This window comes from Amia ocellicauda, chromosome 20, assembly GCF_036373705.1.
Source record: "Amia ocellicauda isolate fAmiCal2 chromosome 20, fAmiCal2.hap1, whole genome shotgun sequence".
Classification (NCBI taxonomy): domain Eukaryota; kingdom Metazoa; phylum Chordata; class Actinopteri; order Amiiformes; family Amiidae; genus Amia; species Amia ocellicauda.
In genome coordinates, this window is record NC_089869.1 from 14,087,977 (window position 1) to 14,107,840 (window position 19,864).

The window sequence follows — 19,864 nt, forward strand, 5'->3', positions numbered from 1 at the left end:
TGGGCACTCCAGCTGTTGCCCTGAATCCAGCTGCTGCAGTGTGATCCAGACACGTGACCCGGCTCCCCGTGTCCGCACACCGCGCACTGAGCATCATGGCTGCGGATGCTGCGGCTGCACTCGCATCCCTCTGCATCCCGAGACCCCCTCCCCTGCCTCTGCTCTTCGTCTTCGCCATTTCTTTCCCCGCCTCGGCCCTGGGCTTGCTCGGGTTCCGGCCGGAGGACACCGGGGGAGAGCTGTCCGTGGAAGACGGGGTGCTGAAGGCGACCGAAGGAACACGGTTCAGGCTGCGTGTGTACTATGCAGCATCCCAGCAGAGACTCAACAGGACCGTCGGCGGCAGAGCCGGGGAGGCAGCTACTGCGCCGTGGATCGCCTTTATCGAAGAGCCGACCCCGGGCAGGGAAGGGCAGGTGCATCCCAAACGGAACCCATGCCTGGACAAGAACGCCAGGACCTCCGACATCGAGTTGCTGGGCTCGTTCAAATCCACCTACAGCCAGAATTCAATCTTGGTGGAGCTTCTGGCTAAGGACCTGCGCAGAGGTGAGAAAATCAAATATTATTCTATGTGTGCCTTTGATGGGGCCAAGTGGGAGCACTTAAGGACTAGAGATTTTTGGCTGGCTGTGGTGGAGCGTCCCACAGAGGCCGACCTTTGGATGCAGGTGTTGGTGTCAGTGGTGCTGTTGACGTTTTCCGCTCTGTTCAGCGGGCTCAACCTGAGCCTGCTGGCCCTGGATCCCGTGGAGCTGCGAGTGATCCAGAACAGCGGCACCGAGAAGGAGCAGAAGTATGCCCGCACAATAGAGTCGGTCCGAAAGCACGGCAATTACGTGCTGTGCACCTTACTCCTGGGCAACGCGCTCATCAACGCGTCTTTAGCGGTGTGGATGTGCCAGATATTAGGACTGACATGGCTCTCTATTCTGGTCTGCACTTTTGGTATCTTCTTTATCGGGGAGATCCTACCGCACTCTATTGCCTCCAGACACGGGCTAGCTGTCGCATCCAAGACCATATGGGTAACTCGTCTATTAATGGTGATATCCTTCCCTATCTCCTATCCGATCAGCAAGCTCCTGGACACCATCCTGCACCAGGAGATCAGCAACTTTTACACACGGGAGAAGTTACTGGAGATGCTGCGTGTGACGGACCCATACCACGACCTAGTGAAAGAAGAGTTAAACATCATACAGGGCGCCTTGGAGCTCAGGACAAAAACAGTGGAAGATGTGCTGACACCGCTGAACGACTGCTTCATGTTGGTCCTGGATGCCGTGCTGGATTTCAACACCATGTCGGAGATCATGCAGAGCGGATACACCCGCATCCCAGTGTACGAGAACGAGAGGTCCAACATCGTGGACATCCTCTTCGTCAAAGACCTGGCCTTCGTGGATCCAGATGACTGCACCCCTTTAAAGACCATCACGCAGTTTTACAACCATCCCCTGCACTGTGTTTTTAACGACACCAAGCTGGATGCAATGTTGGAGGAGTTTAAGAAAGGTAAGTGTCTACTGTCTTATCATAACAGTCGATGTTTGCTCCCAGTTTGATGGAATTAAAATACCAGAATATTTAATTGACTCGAACCCATGCTTAAGCCTGTAATCAAACGTATTATTAGTATTATATTATGCAACACAAAACTTTTCAAATTGATATCACATATTTGCTCATGCAATAACACAATACTGTATTGTCTCCAAGTAGTTTGAAAAATTAGTATATATGTTTTATAGGGGAAAAGCGGGTTTTCATAACTATGTTTACTTTTTTAGAGACAGATCTGATACACCACTGTAGTAAATCGATTTTCAATTAGAGCTGAAGCAGCCTGTGAAAAGATTAATTATAAACTGCAGATTTACTTTGATCAGATCATAACAAATTCCCCTTAATGTGATTTCACATCATGTTTAATCTGATTCAATAATCTCTTTAAAAATATGTATAATAAATCAGTATTTTTGTCCCATATTTAGAGAACGTAAGTTGTTTTAAAGCTCTTTAATGAAAGCATATCTCTTTGCTTGTGCTTATCTTTGAATACAGTCCTTCCCCCAGCTTGATACGAGGTGTTATTTTAGTGAGTATGTGTCCATGACCCTGCAATGTCTTAAAAAACCTCAATGCAGGTCATGTTTACAATTTCACAGCAGCTCAAGCTGGTCTCATCAGGACAATCACATCAACTGTTATGTAATATACTGGGTGATATGGGAAGCAATATCTGCATGTCTGCCTTAATCCCTGTGCGCTGGGCACATTCAGATCAGTGTTAAGAAACAGGACACGTTTGGTCATTTGAAAAGGATCAGATGTGACATGTGGAAAATGTTATTTTCCTTTTACCCTCACAGAAATAGGAAGGATTTTATACTGCACTGTGAGACAGTACCCCAAAATGTCATCATATAGTCTTTAAGGATTTCTCCCTCCTATTTAATACAAAACCCACTGATCCAATGACACCCTGATTGCTCTGTCCAGGTATTGCACCCTTATCTACACTGCCTGTACATTAGATCTCTGTTTAAACGATCAGCCATGATTGCAGTGTTACCATATAAAGAAGAAATATCGGCCTATGTCATATTGTAAATTATTACGGCGGTGAGGAAGGTGATGGGTACACACAGGTGTCTTCACTAGAAGGAGTTTATTTTAAAATGAAGCCCTAAAATAGAGGGATGCACAGAATAAATATGGAAAGGATAAGCGTGTAACAGAGATGTGGAATGCTAAAATACAGGGGAGTATTTTATAATAAGAAAGCATCTGAGAACTACCAAAACCTCACAAAGGTACCATTCATACCGTCCAAGATAAACATTTCTAGAACAAAGGGCCTGGTGTGTGAAGGTTAAAGTAAATAGACAAAGAACTCCCCATTTCTCAATTTAGTTAAATATATGTGTTTGTATAACCAAACAGGAAAAGAAAAATAAACTTTTCTATTCTTAAGTTTTTTAATTGTGATGATCTTGCTCATAAATATTGGCCCTTATCCCAGACCATGGGGCCACGGTCACTGATTAGCACTTTTCCAATCTCAGAAAGCATTTGTCCACCCACAGCCAGCTGTCAGAGATATAAAAATACAGTGCTGGGGCAATATTAATGTTTTGAATTGAAGAAAATGACAGAGTACCCTGTCTGTGGCCCGAGACGGCACTGCGTCAGTAGTCAAGTAGAGTGACGTGATGGGGGGGTATCGTCTGCTGGGTCTTCACTCAGCTTTACAGTGCGGCTCCAGCCAGTCAGTGTGTTTATCTGAACCTGTCTGGAGAGATATGAATGTGTAATTAGTATGGTAACTTGAATGAACAAAAACAAACAACTCAAAGTCTCAATTTCTGCCCCATTTCAAGAGGATGTTATGCAGAAACCTATGATAGGCTTATGTTCGGTTGGATGAAATACAGAAGATCTATTAAGACGAGTTATTTTTACCTAGATGGAGCTTGACAGTTTAAAATAGGTTTAATTTCCAGTATGTTGCGGGATAATTTCATATAATGAGTCTCAAAATTGAACCATGGTATTTAAGGGCATCAGGCTTGCATAATAGCCCTCTGTTCTGATGGGCACAGGAGTCTGGGACGGGCACAGTCAGAGAGATAAGTAATACACTAATGGATGAGTTAATTGAAGAAGAGGTGGCTGTTCACCATCCTGCCCCATTGTCCCATCCCATTGAAAGACTTCGAGAAATGTCATCTCTGGAATCGTTTAGCTGAGAAGAGGGACAATCATTAGCGAATACAGTCAATGGTGCGAAAAAACGGTGTCCCCTTAGTCTAAACGTATTGAGAGCAGCGTAATTAAATAATAATTGGTATTTCCATGCTGAGAACAACAAACAGAATTGCAGTCCATCTCCAGATCCCAGTATAGTCCTGACCTTCTCCCCATCTCTCTGTTCCTGCAGTTTATCATTAGGAACAATGCAGCTCTCGCTAGGGGGGAGACGAAGGCGCTCTTTTTCCAGGAATTTTCCTCCCCACAGCGAGGACCCCCTCCCCCGACACCCTCCTCAACAGCTCTTCCGCTCTTCAGTCACCCCTGGCGGCACTCAAATGGAAGCCATGAAATATTTAATACCAGTGCTCCCTTGTTCTCCGCTCCCTGTCGCATTTAGAAATGGATTGGTTCTAGCAGAGAGACGGCCCGTGAAATGTCACTAAGATTCATTCTCCCTCTGTCACTGCTGGGGGGAAAAAAAAACAGTGCCATTTTATGTACATTTCTATCAGGAAACAATATGGTGTTTTGCACCTGTCATGTAATTAATCTGTTCCCCATTGTATATCATACAGGTGTACTTGAGACTCAAAAATGTCTGAATAAGAAAATGTAGGACATGTAGAACTGTATTATATTCTTATCATCAAGACAGGCAAGTGGACAACAGGTCACATGATGCATTAATTCAGTTAGTATTAGTAACACAGGCTCACCACAGCGATCATTGATGCCTGGCATTTCAACATGCAGGGCCCACGTACACGACACAGCTGAGGCTGAGACACACACTGCCCTCCACATGGGCATTGCCAATGACAGCCTATCGGATGCGTTGGTTGTGCTGCGGGGATTAACAGGGACATCCGCGTTGGGTTAGGTTCCCTCAGGGAGGAGGGTTATGTAATGATTCAGTGATGTAATGCAATGCACTGCACATCAACAGCAGCAGCCAGGACGCATAACACAGCTTTCTAAGCAGCTGCAGGGACTTAAACACACTCTCTCATTCCCACACAGCTGGCATCCATTCGGAGCAAACCGGGGTGTCTTTAACCGAGCTGAGCCACTGTTTGGGGCAAATGAGTGAATTACCTGCCAGTTAGTCAAGGATCTAGACAACCTGTGCTCTGTCAGGTAAAAAAAAAAAGGCAGATTTATCTCCCTGGAGGACCAAGCGATGGCAAGGGACAGCTGGTATTATTCTGACCCTCACATTATTTAATGCTATCCCAAATCTGATCACATGAGACACTCAAGCGCTCTGCTCAATGTGATTCATTGTGCTGCTCTCCTGGCGGCTCTGTTAGGTAACTCTCCTGTCCGGTTTCCTAACATCAGAGTGTGTCACTACCCATTTGGGATGTATGAGCTTTGGCATCGAGAGGCCGGGTGGATATTGTCCATTAACAGTTGCGTAGGGTTATAGTATACGGTGCAAGGCCAACCTCCTTCTAAGCTTACCTGCTTTTTTGCAGAAGTGCTTCGAGAGACAAGACACATTCCTTTGGCAGGTTTGACTGGGATTATTTAAAGCCTTATGCCTTGTCAGCATTACCCTTAAGAAATCAATATCTGTCGAAGTCTGGAATTCTCTCCATGCTGAGAGCTGTGTAAAGGGACACAACCAGCAGCCACAGTTCACCAGGTTACATAAACAGTGCAGGGGCTACTCAGGACAGGAGAACAAAACCAAAACAAACCCAAACATATTTCCCATCTCACAAGATGGAAATGGGTCTAATTACCGGCTTAGTCACTAAGTGGCGAGTATGGATGCTGGAGTGTCTGTCTGTAGGTGCCTGTGTTTATACAGGTCTCATTTCGTATTCATGTGCTGGAATACGTGCGTGTCCTTGCTGTGACTCTAGGCAGCAGTAAAATGGCTGAATAGTGGTGTCTCAATTAATTTATGGCAAGGCTGCCACGCACACAATCCCTTCAGCTCCTGCACAGCGGGACACGGCATCACAGCCTAGCTCTCCAGACTCCCCCACTAATTCTTATCCTAGCTGGGTCAAGCCTTGATTATACTATATTACCTTTTGTTCCTTTTTTTGCCTCTATGATCTGTGCATGGCGTGTTTTATTTCATTTTAACCCCTAAGCCGATGTAATTCTGTGTGATTGTAAATATTTGCTTACATTTTTGCTAACGTGAAGTCAAGAAGCTCTTTAAAAATGAAATAAAAGCTACACCTGAGTCCCTGCCTTGAAAGACTAAGTGACTGTAGGCTACAGAGATGGGATAAGCGGTGCTGCTTTGTATAGTGGAAGAGTGCCATTTTCTAATGGAACATCTTAGTGCATCAGAGAAAAGGAACGTGTTTCAGGCACAACTTTCAATCACATATTAAGGTAGTGCCGAAAGTACTGTGGGCTGATTATGGATACACGATTGGTGGAAAGCTTCCCATGGGACTCAGACAGTTTTGTTCCTCCATTTGCCAGGAGATGTGCTGATAAAGCAGTGCCCTCTCGCATGTATCGAGTGCAGACTCAGCAGAGTTCGTTTCTGCATCACGTGCTTATTCCTCCCACCCTGTGCAGGTAAATCGCACCTGGCCATCGTGCAGCGCGTGAATAACGAGGGGGAGGGCGACCCTTTCTACGAGGTGATGGGCATCGTCACTCTGGAGGACATCATCGAGGAGATCATCAAGTCAGAGATCCTGGATGAGACCGACCTGTACAGTACGTGAAAGCTTTCCTTGAAACTGTGCCCAATTCAACCAGTGTCATAAGGAAAAAACAAACACAAACGAACATAATTGTAAGAGAGGGTCTAACTGTCCCAAATATTATCTCAAGCGTTCTTCTCTACAAGAACACAGTGAGTGTCTACAGAAATGGCACAGAAAAGAGAGTTCCTGATGTAAATAAAAAATCCCCCCCAGGTATAATTCTCAGGAGAAGACTCTTAAATAAGTCTTTATACAGTCTTGCTGACTCACAGCACTTACAGAGAAGATATTTTTCCAAATGACAGTAATCTATGTGCACTATCAGGTATGATTAATGGCATATGGTTTTAAAAACATCAGCATTTCTTTTTCTAGGATGAAATGGTAAATTTAGCATAATAAATCTTCTAGCTTGATCACAGAGTAACCTGCTGTTTAGATATCCCAAAACACTTATGGTAATGATCTAATTATCTATGTTATAAGTACATTGATAATAACAATTATTATTGCCATGAATAGCTGGAAGCTCTTCCAATTCTTTCCACAGTAGGGCATAATGAATCTGGTCTTAGAAAGCTACAGGGATTTCTGTTTGTCATTCCACTCAAGCTCTCAGTTCCTTAATTGAACCAATGATTAGCTTTATTAGTCCAGTTTAATGTTATTTTGATTGACTAGTTGAAGACACCCATACAATCTGAATGAATGGAGCCTTTTGGGTCCAGGCTGAAAACCAATGATCTACTTAATAGTTCAATATATTGTAATTGATTAGAGGGAGGGGCCCGTTTAATAATAGACCCATTCTCTGAAGGTGAAAGATATTTAGAAAGGCTTTCACTCAATTTTCACTTATAGTTGATTATAGATTAATGTTCTATCAACCTAACTGAGCCACATCCTGACAGCTCACTACAAGCAAGTCTTATAGAAAAAAGTATGTTCCTTTTATGCATATTAATCAATCTTGAGTTTTGGGATGTAAGTTTCATAAGTTTTAGGATATCCAACTCTAGTTCTCAACTCTCTCCTGGTTTTCACACCAGCTTCAGCTCTCTCTGACTTTCACTGATCAAATTATTCATTCAGCTGGACGTATTTAAGATTTTATCAAGATGCTTTTTCAGTTGCTGATTTCTGTTTTGTCTCTGTAACTCATTTTGCGGCCTGCCAATGAGCACTAAATCTGCCGATTGACTTAATTAGGCCATTGAAATTAACGAGATATTGTGTGGCAGCTGATGTAGCTGCGTGAGGGGAATGAGAGCCCAGCTTAACCCTGTGTTGTGTGTGCAGCTGACAACCGCACCAAGAGGAGGGTGTCGCACCATGAAAGGAAGCAGCAAGACTTCTCCCTCTTCAAGCTGTCAGAGAATGAAATGACAGTGAAGATCTCTCCCCAGCTGCTCCTGGCCACACACCGATTCCTGGCAACAGGTGGGAGTCCCAAACAGAGGTGCCTGATCAGCAATCTATATGTTCACACTGATCACTAATTTCCCAAGGTGTTCCCAAACCCCCATTTATGTACAGTGCACTGTGATGTGGTACAGATTTTACATATGAAACCATTTACTGAACACAATGTCAGCGCTGGATGGTACACATGTGAACTAGGGCATATTTAAGCAGCTCCAATAATAGCTTAGTGTGTGCTGTCTGAGGTGAATGTTAAATCAGATTCCTAGAAACATCATCACATATGCCTTTGAGATAAGGATGCCAATGTCAAACCATCTGCATCATGAGAAGAGACTCCACAATGTCAAATGTGCAATGCTGGAGCAGTCCTTGAGATTTCTTCTCCTTCTGACAGAAATGCAAACTCAAGAGATACATCCCCTCCCCCTTCCTCTTCCTTTCCCTCTCATTTTCTCCCTCTCCCTTTCCTCAGAAGTGGAGCCCTTCAAGACCTCACACCTCTCAGAGAAGATCCTCCTGCGCCTGCTGAAGCACCCCAACATTGTCCAGGATCTCAAGTTTGATGAGAAACACAAACGTGCGCCACAGCACTTCCTGTACCAGCGCAACAAGCCGGTTGATTATTTTGTCCTCATCCTTCAGGTAAACCGATTTTACATATCGGTTTAAATACAAGGCTCCTGTTTCATCCCTGTCCTATTAGTATTGCTTGAAATGGCAATCACTACCACAGTGACCCGGTCTAGCTTTAATATGTTTACTTTTGCAATAACAAACTCACATTAATTTATTTTTTAATTTTATTTTGTCCTCATCCTTCAGGTACACTTCGTGACTGCTACATGGCAGCACATCTTTCACTCTTCTCTCTCACATTCAACCTCCTGGTCACGCTCGGCCACCTAGTCCCTTGTTTTTAAATGATTCACAATCTTGCTGCCTCTGTCAAAACTGCCTCACCACCCATTTCAACTAACGTTTCATATTCTCCAAGATGAATAGTATCCCTTGAAAAGGTAATGATGAATCTATTCTGTTTTGAAGGGCCGAGTGGAGGTGGAGATTGGAAAAGAAGCTCTACGCTTTGAAAATGGCGCTTTTACCTACTATGGCGTGCCTGCCATCATGTCCACACTGTCCTCGGGTAAGTGTCTGTGGTGCATTCAGAGCTTGGGGCATTTCCATGGGGCACCGGTCCATTCCTCGCCTTTTTAGGCGAACGTACGGTGCTCCCAGAGATGGAGTAAAAAAAGGCAAATTGTAAAATGAGAGGAAATGCTCATTATTTTAAGTTAAAAAGAAGTAGAAGAATTGGGCTTATATAACTAGGAGTACATACACTGCCTGTAGCTTATGCTGCTGATTCAATAGGCTTAATTAGGAATGGAGCTGATGTAAGAAAAATGCCATTGGGAACTTAACCTTGAAGAAATCCTAAAGAATTACATAATAGTCTGAACATAGTTAATACAACAGTGTAAAAAATACGAAAAGTATTTTGGTGTGGAAATAATTTCCTGTCTATAATAATTTGATACTTATTTTGGCAGTGATTTAATTAGAATAAAATACTTTAAACATGTTTAAATAGAATACACAGTATTTACCTAAAGATGAGATTTTGTGAATTTGAAAGACATTTTTTGAAATAATCTTAACATGTTTGGACAAACCTGCCAGTTTGCTCTGTACCAGCCCTGTTTGTTCTGTAGAGGGACATGCTTATATGACTCTCACAGTCTCTGCCAGCTTGGGAAATGTCTGAGACCAGCTGCATAGCACAGTGACCCTGTCACAGCGACAGAGAATTGTGGCTTATCCAAATTACATAAGAAAGAATCCCTTAATATTCACAACATTCCCGGCAGAAAATAGCTATAGCAAGAGAAAAATCACCATCCTGATTCCTGGCACTTTCCCTCCCTCTCCCTTCCTCTCTCTCTCTCAATCCCCTGACATCAGCAGTTTTCGCTACTATCTTTATACTGCCAATTGATTTCTCATCGACGTTGGGTGCCCATGCTGCAGCCAATCAGGACATGTCCTCTTGAAGACTGTGACTCACATTCCTGTGAGGCCATTGCCAGGGAAGGCACACTTCACTGCAGCTCAGACTGCAGGGCTTTCTGTAGCTGCAGTCAGTGACCATTAGGGTGACCCAGTCTGTCCAGATCTGTTACCAGCAGCAAAGGAATAAATAATGTATTGCAACCAATTCATTCAGTTATTGTCAGTGAGTGCCTTCACATATTGTATCCTGTGGCCTACAGTGCAGTTGCCCACTATACAGATAAAAAACTGAAAACTAGACTCCTTCACTCCCCACTGCCGACGGTTTACATACAAGGCTCCTGTTTCATCCCTGTCCTATTAGTATTGCTTGAAATGGCAATCACTACCACAGTGACCTGGTCTAGCTTTAATATGTTTACTTTTGCAATAACAAACTCACATTAATTTATTGTTTAGATGCTAAATCTCATAGATTGTTGTTGGTTTTGGGACATTATAATATTGCCTTATTTTACACTAATTATTGCATGAGTGGAGTACACATCCAGAACTGAGAACTTTCAGCTTAGAAGAGCATTTAAGTAATTCACTGTTTCCAGGGTGTCATGTATAGAAAGATGATGGTTTTTGCTTTGTATACAGAAATAGTGGATTTGTATATTTATTCAGCAATGGAATTCCTTTATGTGCAGCTGTATTGAGTACAGCTCTCAATGTCTGTTTGTGGGGGTTTATTTCAATGAGAAATATTCAAATGATGAAATGTAATATTTTGCACATCTGTATTCAATAACGGTATTTCATTGCTCAATAGATATTTGAAGAACGGCTTGCCCCAGAAATATGCCTTACTGACAACAGCACTGCATACAGATGTGCATAATGGCATTTCATTACATTATGGAAATATGTTTGCGCCTGGGGTACAACATTTCTCTTTGCAACGAAAGCCTCTAATCACAGGGTGTGCATCACAAAACATCTTGAGATTTGCAGAAAATAGCATACAATTAGTAACTGGACCTCAAATCTCATAATATCAATAGTATAATCATGAGTGGTGAGCTTATTATGAGAATGTTCAGTCAGTATTAATTAAGTTTGTATGTATCATTGAAGAGACACTTAAAATCTATCAGCTAAATTGTTAAATAACTACTTCTTTCCTTGTCTGTTTTTAGGTGGATTGTGTAATGTATTCCCTAAAGTCAAAGGCAAAAATCTAATTAAAATGTTCCTGTCTGAAAGCTCCCCCGAGCCCGAGACCCTGTGTGTCCACAGTGGTGCTGTGTGGAGCCGCATGGCATGCTGTGATTGCTTGTGCTTCAGTCCACAGGTCACCGTCTCGCAGCAGCGGACTCAACCACTCCGACTCCATGATCTACGGGGGCAGCATGAGCCAGCTCAACACGGGCAACAACGCGTACCTGCCTGACTACTCTGTCCGCCAGCTTACTGACCTGCAGATCATCAAGGTAGCATGGCACCTTTACTGCAATAGAACATGAAAAAGTGAGTGGCAGGTTTTCCTCTTGGGGTCTAACATGCCTGTAAGTCTGAACTCTGTCTCCTGCTCCATGCAGATCACACGCAGTCACTACCAGAACGCCCTGACAGCCACCCGCATCGACAGCTCCCCGCAGACGCCCGACACGGACGCCCAGGTGAACGAAGAGTGCACGCCCACCCCCGAGGAACCCGTCCCTGAGGCTCGCTCCATCAGCATCCCCCTGCCCCTCCCGGAGCCCAACGTCGTGGCCACACGGAGCAGGCCTCTCATCAGCAGGATCCAGCACAGCACCACACTGCTCAACGAGAAGAACCGCATCGTCCGTGAGTCCCTCTGCCTCTGAGGAAAAGGTCACAGACTTCAAGAAGGGCACTCTGTGCACTACGGCAGCTGTAAGGCTATCATTTAGACCGAAAGTCCCAATGCACAGACATCCAATGGAAGGCAGAGTTTGCTTGAACACAGACGGGACTGGCCAGATGGTGTAACAAAATCCTCTTAGCAGAGAAACTCATCAGATTAGTGCAAACTCAGCCCCGGAGCTGTGTGAAAACAGCCAAATTATGCGCTTCAGCATTAGCAGTGATCCTTGCAGTCCAGGTCTGCCTTCTGTAATCTGTCGGTCTCTATATTGGTATATCAAGCCACAAAAAAAGCCTGTAGTCATTGAGATATACCCATTCATCCAATGAGATATTGCAGCTTATCATAATGACACATCCAGACCAGACACTAATACACTAATTACATTTACCTTGTATTGAGGTGTTTTTTTGTTTTTCATTTATATAGTCCAAACCCCAGCACTCGACAGCCTGGAAATAACCTGATAGTTAAACAAATCAAATTAGCTCATAAGAAAAAAGTCTGCATCAGATTTAATGAACAGATGCTACTGTTTGATAAGATCTCTTAGTAGTCTAACCAAGATGCACACAGGAAAATCACAAATATTTGCTGAAAATGCAGAAATTAGAAATGAACACTGACTGATTTAGTTTAACGGGGCTGCTAGCAAAAGTGTTTCCATCTGAGTTGTAGAGTCCGGCATTACTATCAATCCGTGTTAAGTGACCGTGGATTCTAACCATTGCAATGTGGTGAAGCTGGCTCTCTGGCTCCCTCTGCAGGCAGCAAGTCCGATGGCCAGAAGAGCCCCAGTGATTCGGTGTTCCTGCGGATGGATGAGATTCCTTACATCAGGGAGGACCTGGCTGACCGTTCGGAGAGTAACGGGAAACACAGTGAGAAATAATGCATTTGCATGGGGAATGTCATTATGTCATAGTTCTATGTCTTGGCAGAGCATCTTTGAGGGGCTTTGATCTCTTGTTATAGTTTTCTCTTTCTGCATTTAACCCTGACAGATAAGGACAGTGCCGCAGTTCCCATGGAAACAGTGCACCCCACCTCCCCTTTCATCAGCAGTCTGTCTCTGAGCGCCTCCGATGAAAATCTGGGCAAGAAACTCCTGCGCAAACTCAGTGAGCACCCGGTCCAACCTCACCCGCATTCATTGACACACTGTACACACAGATTCAAAGAATCACATGGCACAGGACTTGAGGGTGCTGTGTTTTTATCTCTCTTGTACCAGAGTGAGGCTATAGTGGTGGTCTTAGAAGATTTTATATACTGCAAATACCAAATTAAAAAGAAAATGAATCATCCCACATAATCACTATCTTGGGAAATCTTGTGTCTCAAATCTTGCTCTCAAATTCTCCTTAACGTTATTCCTTTAGGCCTACATGTAAACAAACAATTCCTCGTCCTTTGTGTTATCAACAGGGAAGATGAATGTCAAAGCATTCGTCACCAGACTGAGACCGTGAGTTTCCTATGAAAGACATGTTATACAAATAGTGTTGTTCCAGTCTGGAAACTACTGGAAACTCTTGTGGAAACTTAGCAAATTACAGAAAAATATAAACAACTGCTCTTAAGTGCAAAACAACTTAATAAAACAGTATATATAATGTAGACACTGCCAAAAACTCATAATAAACAAAAGATTTAGCTGTCCTCTTTTTACATTTTATTGCAGTGTACTTACATAACTCTCTTCAGGCTGTTGATCTGTTTGCATAACTTGAGGACACTTACCTTATAAATATTTATATTGCGATTGAAACCATTACAGTATCACTAAAGGAGAGTTACTACCCAACTCTGAGCTGGCTGTGAATCTCTTCTGTTATTGTAGTGACTTGACACATCTGAATGATCCATGCTTGTGTGATTCACCAAAGACCGCTACATCAAAGGCACTCCTCTTTCCTTCAAATCTCTTTCGTTTTCTAGGCAATAAAAAGAGGAAAAAGTCTCGAGATGGGGAGAAAACCCCAGAGGATAACCCCGAACTGCCTCTGATGAAGACTTAGCAGCACTGCAGGGCAAGGGGCGGCAGGCAGCTCGACACGCAAATCATGTAAATCAGCAAAAGGAGAAAAGCCCCCTTAACAGAGCCTCCTCCACTAGACAGAGTCAGAAGAGGGCTCCTGTGCTGGTCCCATCCATGCCCCCCTCAGGATGGGCTGCTTGGTCTCCTCGGGACACCAGGCCAGTGTGTACGTCCATCTGCTTGATCCCTGCACAGACTCATTGCATCTTGGTATTCCATTAGGGAGCAAAAGAAAATACTATTCATTTTTGACCATAGCATTTCTTATATATTTTTTCTATCTCTCTCTTATTTCCTAGCCTATAAGTTAGATGTTAAGGGAGTTTCTGCTTTCTGGCAACCATCCAGCAAAAAAAATACAGAAACAAAGCTCTAGGAACCTAACAAACATCCCCTCCCTTCCCCTTGCGTGCTCAGATTGGTCGGCTCTGAAGTCCAGGGTGCAATTGGTTTTCTCTGAACTTCCATTGTTTCCTGAGAGGCTTATGTATCTAAATCCTGAAAACGACATCTGAGTTTTCCATGCAATGGACACTAAACATCCAGTTCAACAAGATGGGAGGAACTGCAGGTTTGGAAAACTTCACTTTCAACCTAATTTCTTTTAGTCTTTGTGTTGTACCTGTCCGATACAGAAACGAGGTAGAATTCTTTAATCTCTCCTGTTTATTACAATATTTTTAAAGAAAGGATTGACAATTTTATCTACAGGCGATTGCTTTAGGAGTAATGCAGGAATGCTACAAGGATGCAGAGACACACCGGTGCATGTGTCTATATAGGCAGTCCTTGAATAGCCGTCAAATTCCTCATGTTTCCTGTGTGTCCAAAAAAAAAGGAGAGAAACAATATTTTTTTACGGATCTAAAATATATACAATTTAGTATTAATTTACTTTGTAATAGGTGCAAGCTAATGCAAATAACCATCAGCCAGTACGTTGGGAACCTAATAGTTTTGTCCAGTTAAGACGGTGGGCCTCCAGGATGTTATGATTTGGAGAGATTAGGTTTTGGGGAATATCTGCCTCATATACCGGGCATTGTGACTGTGGCAGGAAGCAACTCTTTAGCTTTAGAAAGGTAGCTATAGTCCTAGAATGGCCTCTGTCTGTGGAAAGACCAGGCCTTTACACAATTCTAACACAGGGGTAATAGTTAACAGGCCTCCAGTGATAAACAAATTATTTATCTGAATATTAGCCTACTCCGCCAGCTCTTTTTATCTTAACTATGATGGACCAGTGTTGAGTTACACAATTGCTAGTGTGGAGTGCTACTTTTACAAACATGACTTTACTGTACATTGTGACCCAGTTTTGACCTCACTGTTGATTGCTATCTGCAGTTAAAGAAGAAAAAAAGACAGAATAAGAACAATTAGCTGAATATGAACGGGGCATTGGATTGAAAGAGGACACTTCCCATACGGAAGACCCATATATTTATAATATGTAGAAATAAACACTGAAGAGCCTCTCCATATACACTCACCTAAAGGATTATTAGGAACACCTTACTAATACTGTGTTTGACCCCCTTTCGCCTTCAGAACTGCCTTAATTCTACGTGGCATTGATTCAACAAGGTGCTGAAAGCATTCTTTAGAAATGTTGGCCCATATTGATAGGATAGCAACTTGCAGTTGATGGAGATTTGTGGGATGCACATCCAGGGCACGAAGCTCCCGTTCCACCACATCCCAAAGATGCTCTATTGGGTTGAGATCTGGTGACTGTGGGGGCCAGTTTAGTACAGTGAACTCATGGTCATGTTCAAGAAACCAATTTGAAATGATTCGACCTTTGTGACATGGTGCATTATCCTGCTGGAAGTAGCCATCAGAGGATGGGTACATGGTGGTCATAAAGGGATGGACATGGTCAGAAACAATGCTCAGGTAGGCCGTGGCATTTAAACGATGCCCAATTGGCACTAAGGGTCCTAAAGTGTGCCAAGAAAACATCCCCCACACCATTACACCACCACCACCAGCCTGCACAGTGGTAACAAGTCATGATGGATCCATGTTCTCATTCTGTTTACGCCAAATTCTGACTCTACCATCTGAATGTCTCAACAGAAATCGAGACTCATCAGACCAGGCAACATTTTTCCAGTCTTCAACTGTCCAATTTTGGTGAGCTTGTGCAAATTGTAGCCTCTTTTCCCTATTTGTAGTGGAGATGAGTGGTACCCGGTGGGGTCTTCTGCTGTTGTAGCCCATCCGCCTCAAGGTTGTACGTGTTGTGGCTTCACAGATGCTTTGCTGCGTACCTCGGTTGTAACGAGTGGTTATTTCAGTCAAAGTTGCTCTTCTATCAGCTTGAATCAGTCGGCCCATTCTCCTCTGACCTCTAGCATCAACAAGGCATTTTCGCCCACAGGACTGCCGCATACTGGATGTTTTTCCCTTTTCACACCATTCTTTGTAAACCCTAGAAATGGTTGTGCGTGAAAATCCCAGTAACTGAGCAGATTGTGAAATACTCAGACCGGCCCGTCTGGCACCAACAACCATGCCACGCTCAAAATTGCTTAAATCACCTTTCTTTCCCATTCAGACATTCAGTTTGGAGTTCAGGAGATTGTCTTGACCAGGACCACACCCCTAAATGCATTGAAGCAACTGCCATGTGATTGGTTGGTTAGATAATTGCATTAATGAGAAATTGAACAGGTGTTCCTTATAATCCTTTAGGTGAGTGTATTTTAAATATATTAAATTTGCATCCACGCATTTGTCACAAAAACTCCCATATATATACAAATATGTTTTAAATGCATTTGTTTTATATTCTCTGTATATTTTTTATAAACCCAACATATTTCAAAATGCGGCCAAGTTTTGTAGCATTTAAAATATAATTCTATATTTTACCAAATTTGTAATATATTTGTAATGTATATACTGCCATATATGGGCAATATATTTAAAATGTGATCTGCCCCCTATATTTGCGAGATTGGGTTAATCCGTATGGGTTCACTCTCACCTCTGAGTGATGATGTCTTCTCTAGCTGGTTCCTGGCTCCGTGACAAACCGCCAACCAGATGTGCAGTCTTGTGGGATTGATATTTTACTTTTACATCATTCCTATGGGCAGAAAACGGGAGAACAACATTACATTGATTTTCAATTTTGATTGTGTTTGATTTGTATTCTTCCCCAATGGCTAGTTACCACTTTATTATAAAATGGTTGGCGAGTGGTATTGCATTAATCACGTCAGTTTCAATCAGAAAACCAAAAGAGACAAAACACATTTGCTTTAGGATTAACTCAGTACATTGAGAAAGAAAGCCATAATAGTCCATATGGTTACAATGTAACAGCAAAACACATTCTCTCTACTCAAAACTCACCAAATAGCTTTTGAAAATATGACTCTTAGGGCTTGATTTTCAAACCTTGCTGCACCACTGCAAAATTCCCTCCACGTTTTCAGAGACTAATAGTCAAAGTGTCTTGTAAGTAAACTCTTGCAGGAGACAACATACATTTTATAATATATTAATGATTTATTTGTTTATGTATTTATTTATTCACTTCAGAAGAGGTTTATCTTGTAGATGATTTAGAGACTTAGAATGGGGAGGGGGATTTTGCACTGGAATAAAATGTTTTGTAATTTGTCCTGAAGATGTTTGCTTATGAGGAATAGCTGACACTGAACCATTACTTTCAGTGGAAATGTGTCTTTCCTAACCAAGCTATTCTTATACCAGTTAACTGGAAGTGACTGAATATTTGCTGTGAGAGTTACCCCAGCTGTTACCTCCGCTCCTATAGCAGCTGACAATTTGAACTTACTTTAAAGCCCATTGGAGTTTATTGGAGGACTGAAATCATACCTAACTGCCTTCCAGCAGATAGAGGTGCTCACTGTTAATCTGTCACTGAAGAAGCCATCGGGGGGTGGGGGGTTGGAGATGGACGGGATTGGGGGTTAGGGGTATGTATTGTTTCCTGAATACACTGTCTGCTGTAGATTTATGGGAATGCTAAGCCAATGAACTGTGCTACTTTCTCTGCATGCGTGGAGTACAGACGAGCATGCGCTAGGATCTCTCTGTGACCAGGGTGAGCGGCCCTGTCTGTCCGGCAGGGTGGTGTTGGGGAGGGTGGGGGAAAGCGGGGTGGGTTATAACAACTTAGCCTTTAGCATGTAGACTGTGGCCTGAGTACAATGCTGTCTGTTTATCAATCCAAGAAAGACGTGCTCATTCACACGCAGACTAACACTTAAAAATGTGAAAAAGGATATATTTTGTGTATAATTATATTTTGGGATCTGACTGGCAAAGGAAATGTATTCCGAAGGTTGATTGTGTAGATACCTTGTGAGATTGTACTGTTTGTGTGTGAGCAGCATTGTTGAACACTACAGAGGGAGCCAGGGAACAATGTACTGATCTTACATACAGAAGGATATCCTCTGTTAGCATCATCACCACACAACCAAAGCAATAACGACTAAATTCTTTAGGGTGCATTAAGCAGCTTGTGGGATGATTTCTTTAGCTGTATTGTCTTTATGGTTTTAAAATGTCTGAGAGTTGCTACAAAGTATATATATATACACTGCATTACCAAACAAAAAATGATGTGATATAGTGTAACAATTGTAAGTTGCCCTGGGTAGTTCAGATTACTTTTCTAAACCCATATACTACCATGCATGCTCCATACACAGCATGTGAGCTGCGGTACCCCCTGGACCAGCAGAGTAAGCCTTTGTCCCAATACTTTTGATGGTACGGTATGTATATATGTGTTTGTCATACTTCTAATCTGCAATGGGGAAAATGATAGAAATGTGCAACCTCTTCATTCCAGAAGGGCTGTTTTTCACTCTGGGTGCATTCTGTTCGGAAAGCTATTATGCTCAGGCCACATGAAGCAAATTTATATTGTGCAATACTGACTGCTGAAGCTCATTACTGGGAGCTTGTGGTGGGAGAAGCAAACGTCCTACACGAGGGAGCCGGAGACAAGGAATCCGTGGGGGGGATAATCACATAGTTACCAACCATGCTCCCTCTCACTCTACTGTACATCAAAGTATCCAAAGCCCAGTCTGTACTTGAGGAGGAATTTTCCACACACATTCCGGAATGACAATAGAACCTTTGCTTTAGCAGTGAAGGGAGCATAGACTATACAGGAAGGATTTCAAACTGGAAAGCATTGTGAGAGTTAGGATTGTTGAGACATTAACCTTAACCAACAGCATGCAAGCTTCATTATCAAATCATTGCAGAGGAGATAATAAGATTCTCCTAGCAGAACCAAAGAATGGCTTATTAACAGAAACAATTGATGGGTTTCAGTGAATGAGCTGTGAAGGACTGTATGTTTGTGGTGCAGGGGTGGGGGGTGCGTGTAGACTGGAAGGATCTCTACCACAGGCTTTCACTAACGAGGGTTTGCCTAAAAACTAGATGTATAGATTTTATATTCATATAGGTTTTCAATTATATACATATAATGTTATGTATATAACATTGAAAACTTATAGATAAATAGATAAGGTATATCATTTTTATGAAAAAGATATATGATATTTAGAAATAAATGAGTTTATGCTTTTATCAGATGTCTAATGGATTTTAAAAATATTTATTAACAGAAAGAAAGCTAGCAAATTACTATTTTGCAGTAAGATATATTACTAAGTCCTCAGTAAAAAGTTTTAAACTGACCTGTGTTGGTGTGTTTACTTATCTCCCCTCTCCCCACGAATCACTTCTCCCAAAACTCTGCATCAGTTACTTCCTTGCTTAAGAATCTCACAGCTGTTGGCAGGTTTGTTCAATTATTTAATTGCAGCATATGGAGGGTAGGTGTTTTGGAGGAACACAGAACTGAAATCAGTATTCTCCCAGGATCTCTTTAACACACACAAAGGCTTTCACGTGACAGTGTGATCCAGACTAGCCAATAGAGCACAGTGCAGTATACCCTATTGTAATTATCCAACATGATATTGCACTTTTTTTCTAAACAGAATGATACCTCTGTGCAACTGGCTAGTAGGGCAACATTTGGATTTAATCTTGGTCTAA

At 42.5% G+C, this 19,864-nt stretch overlaps 1 protein-coding gene across 1 annotated transcript; it reads left to right on the forward strand.

Moving 5' to 3' along the window:
- Positions 1 to 52: 52 nt before the first annotated feature.
- cnnm1 (cyclin and CBS domain divalent metal cation transport mediator 1) lies at positions 53 to 16,279 on the forward strand. Its single transcript, XM_066693492.1, has 10 exons — positions 53 to 1,518; positions 6,310 to 6,453; positions 7,743 to 7,883; positions 8,341 to 8,510; positions 8,913 to 9,012; positions 11,211 to 11,356; positions 11,465 to 11,714; positions 12,522 to 12,620; positions 12,759 to 12,875; positions 13,696 to 16,279. The coding sequence occupies exons 1-10, from the start codon at positions 96 to 98 to the stop codon at positions 13,773 to 13,775; spliced, it is 2,670 nt and encodes an 889-aa protein (XP_066549589.1). The 5' UTR covers positions 53 to 95; the 3' UTR covers positions 13,776 to 16,279.
- The last annotated feature ends 3,585 nt before the right edge of the window (positions 16,280 to 19,864 follow it).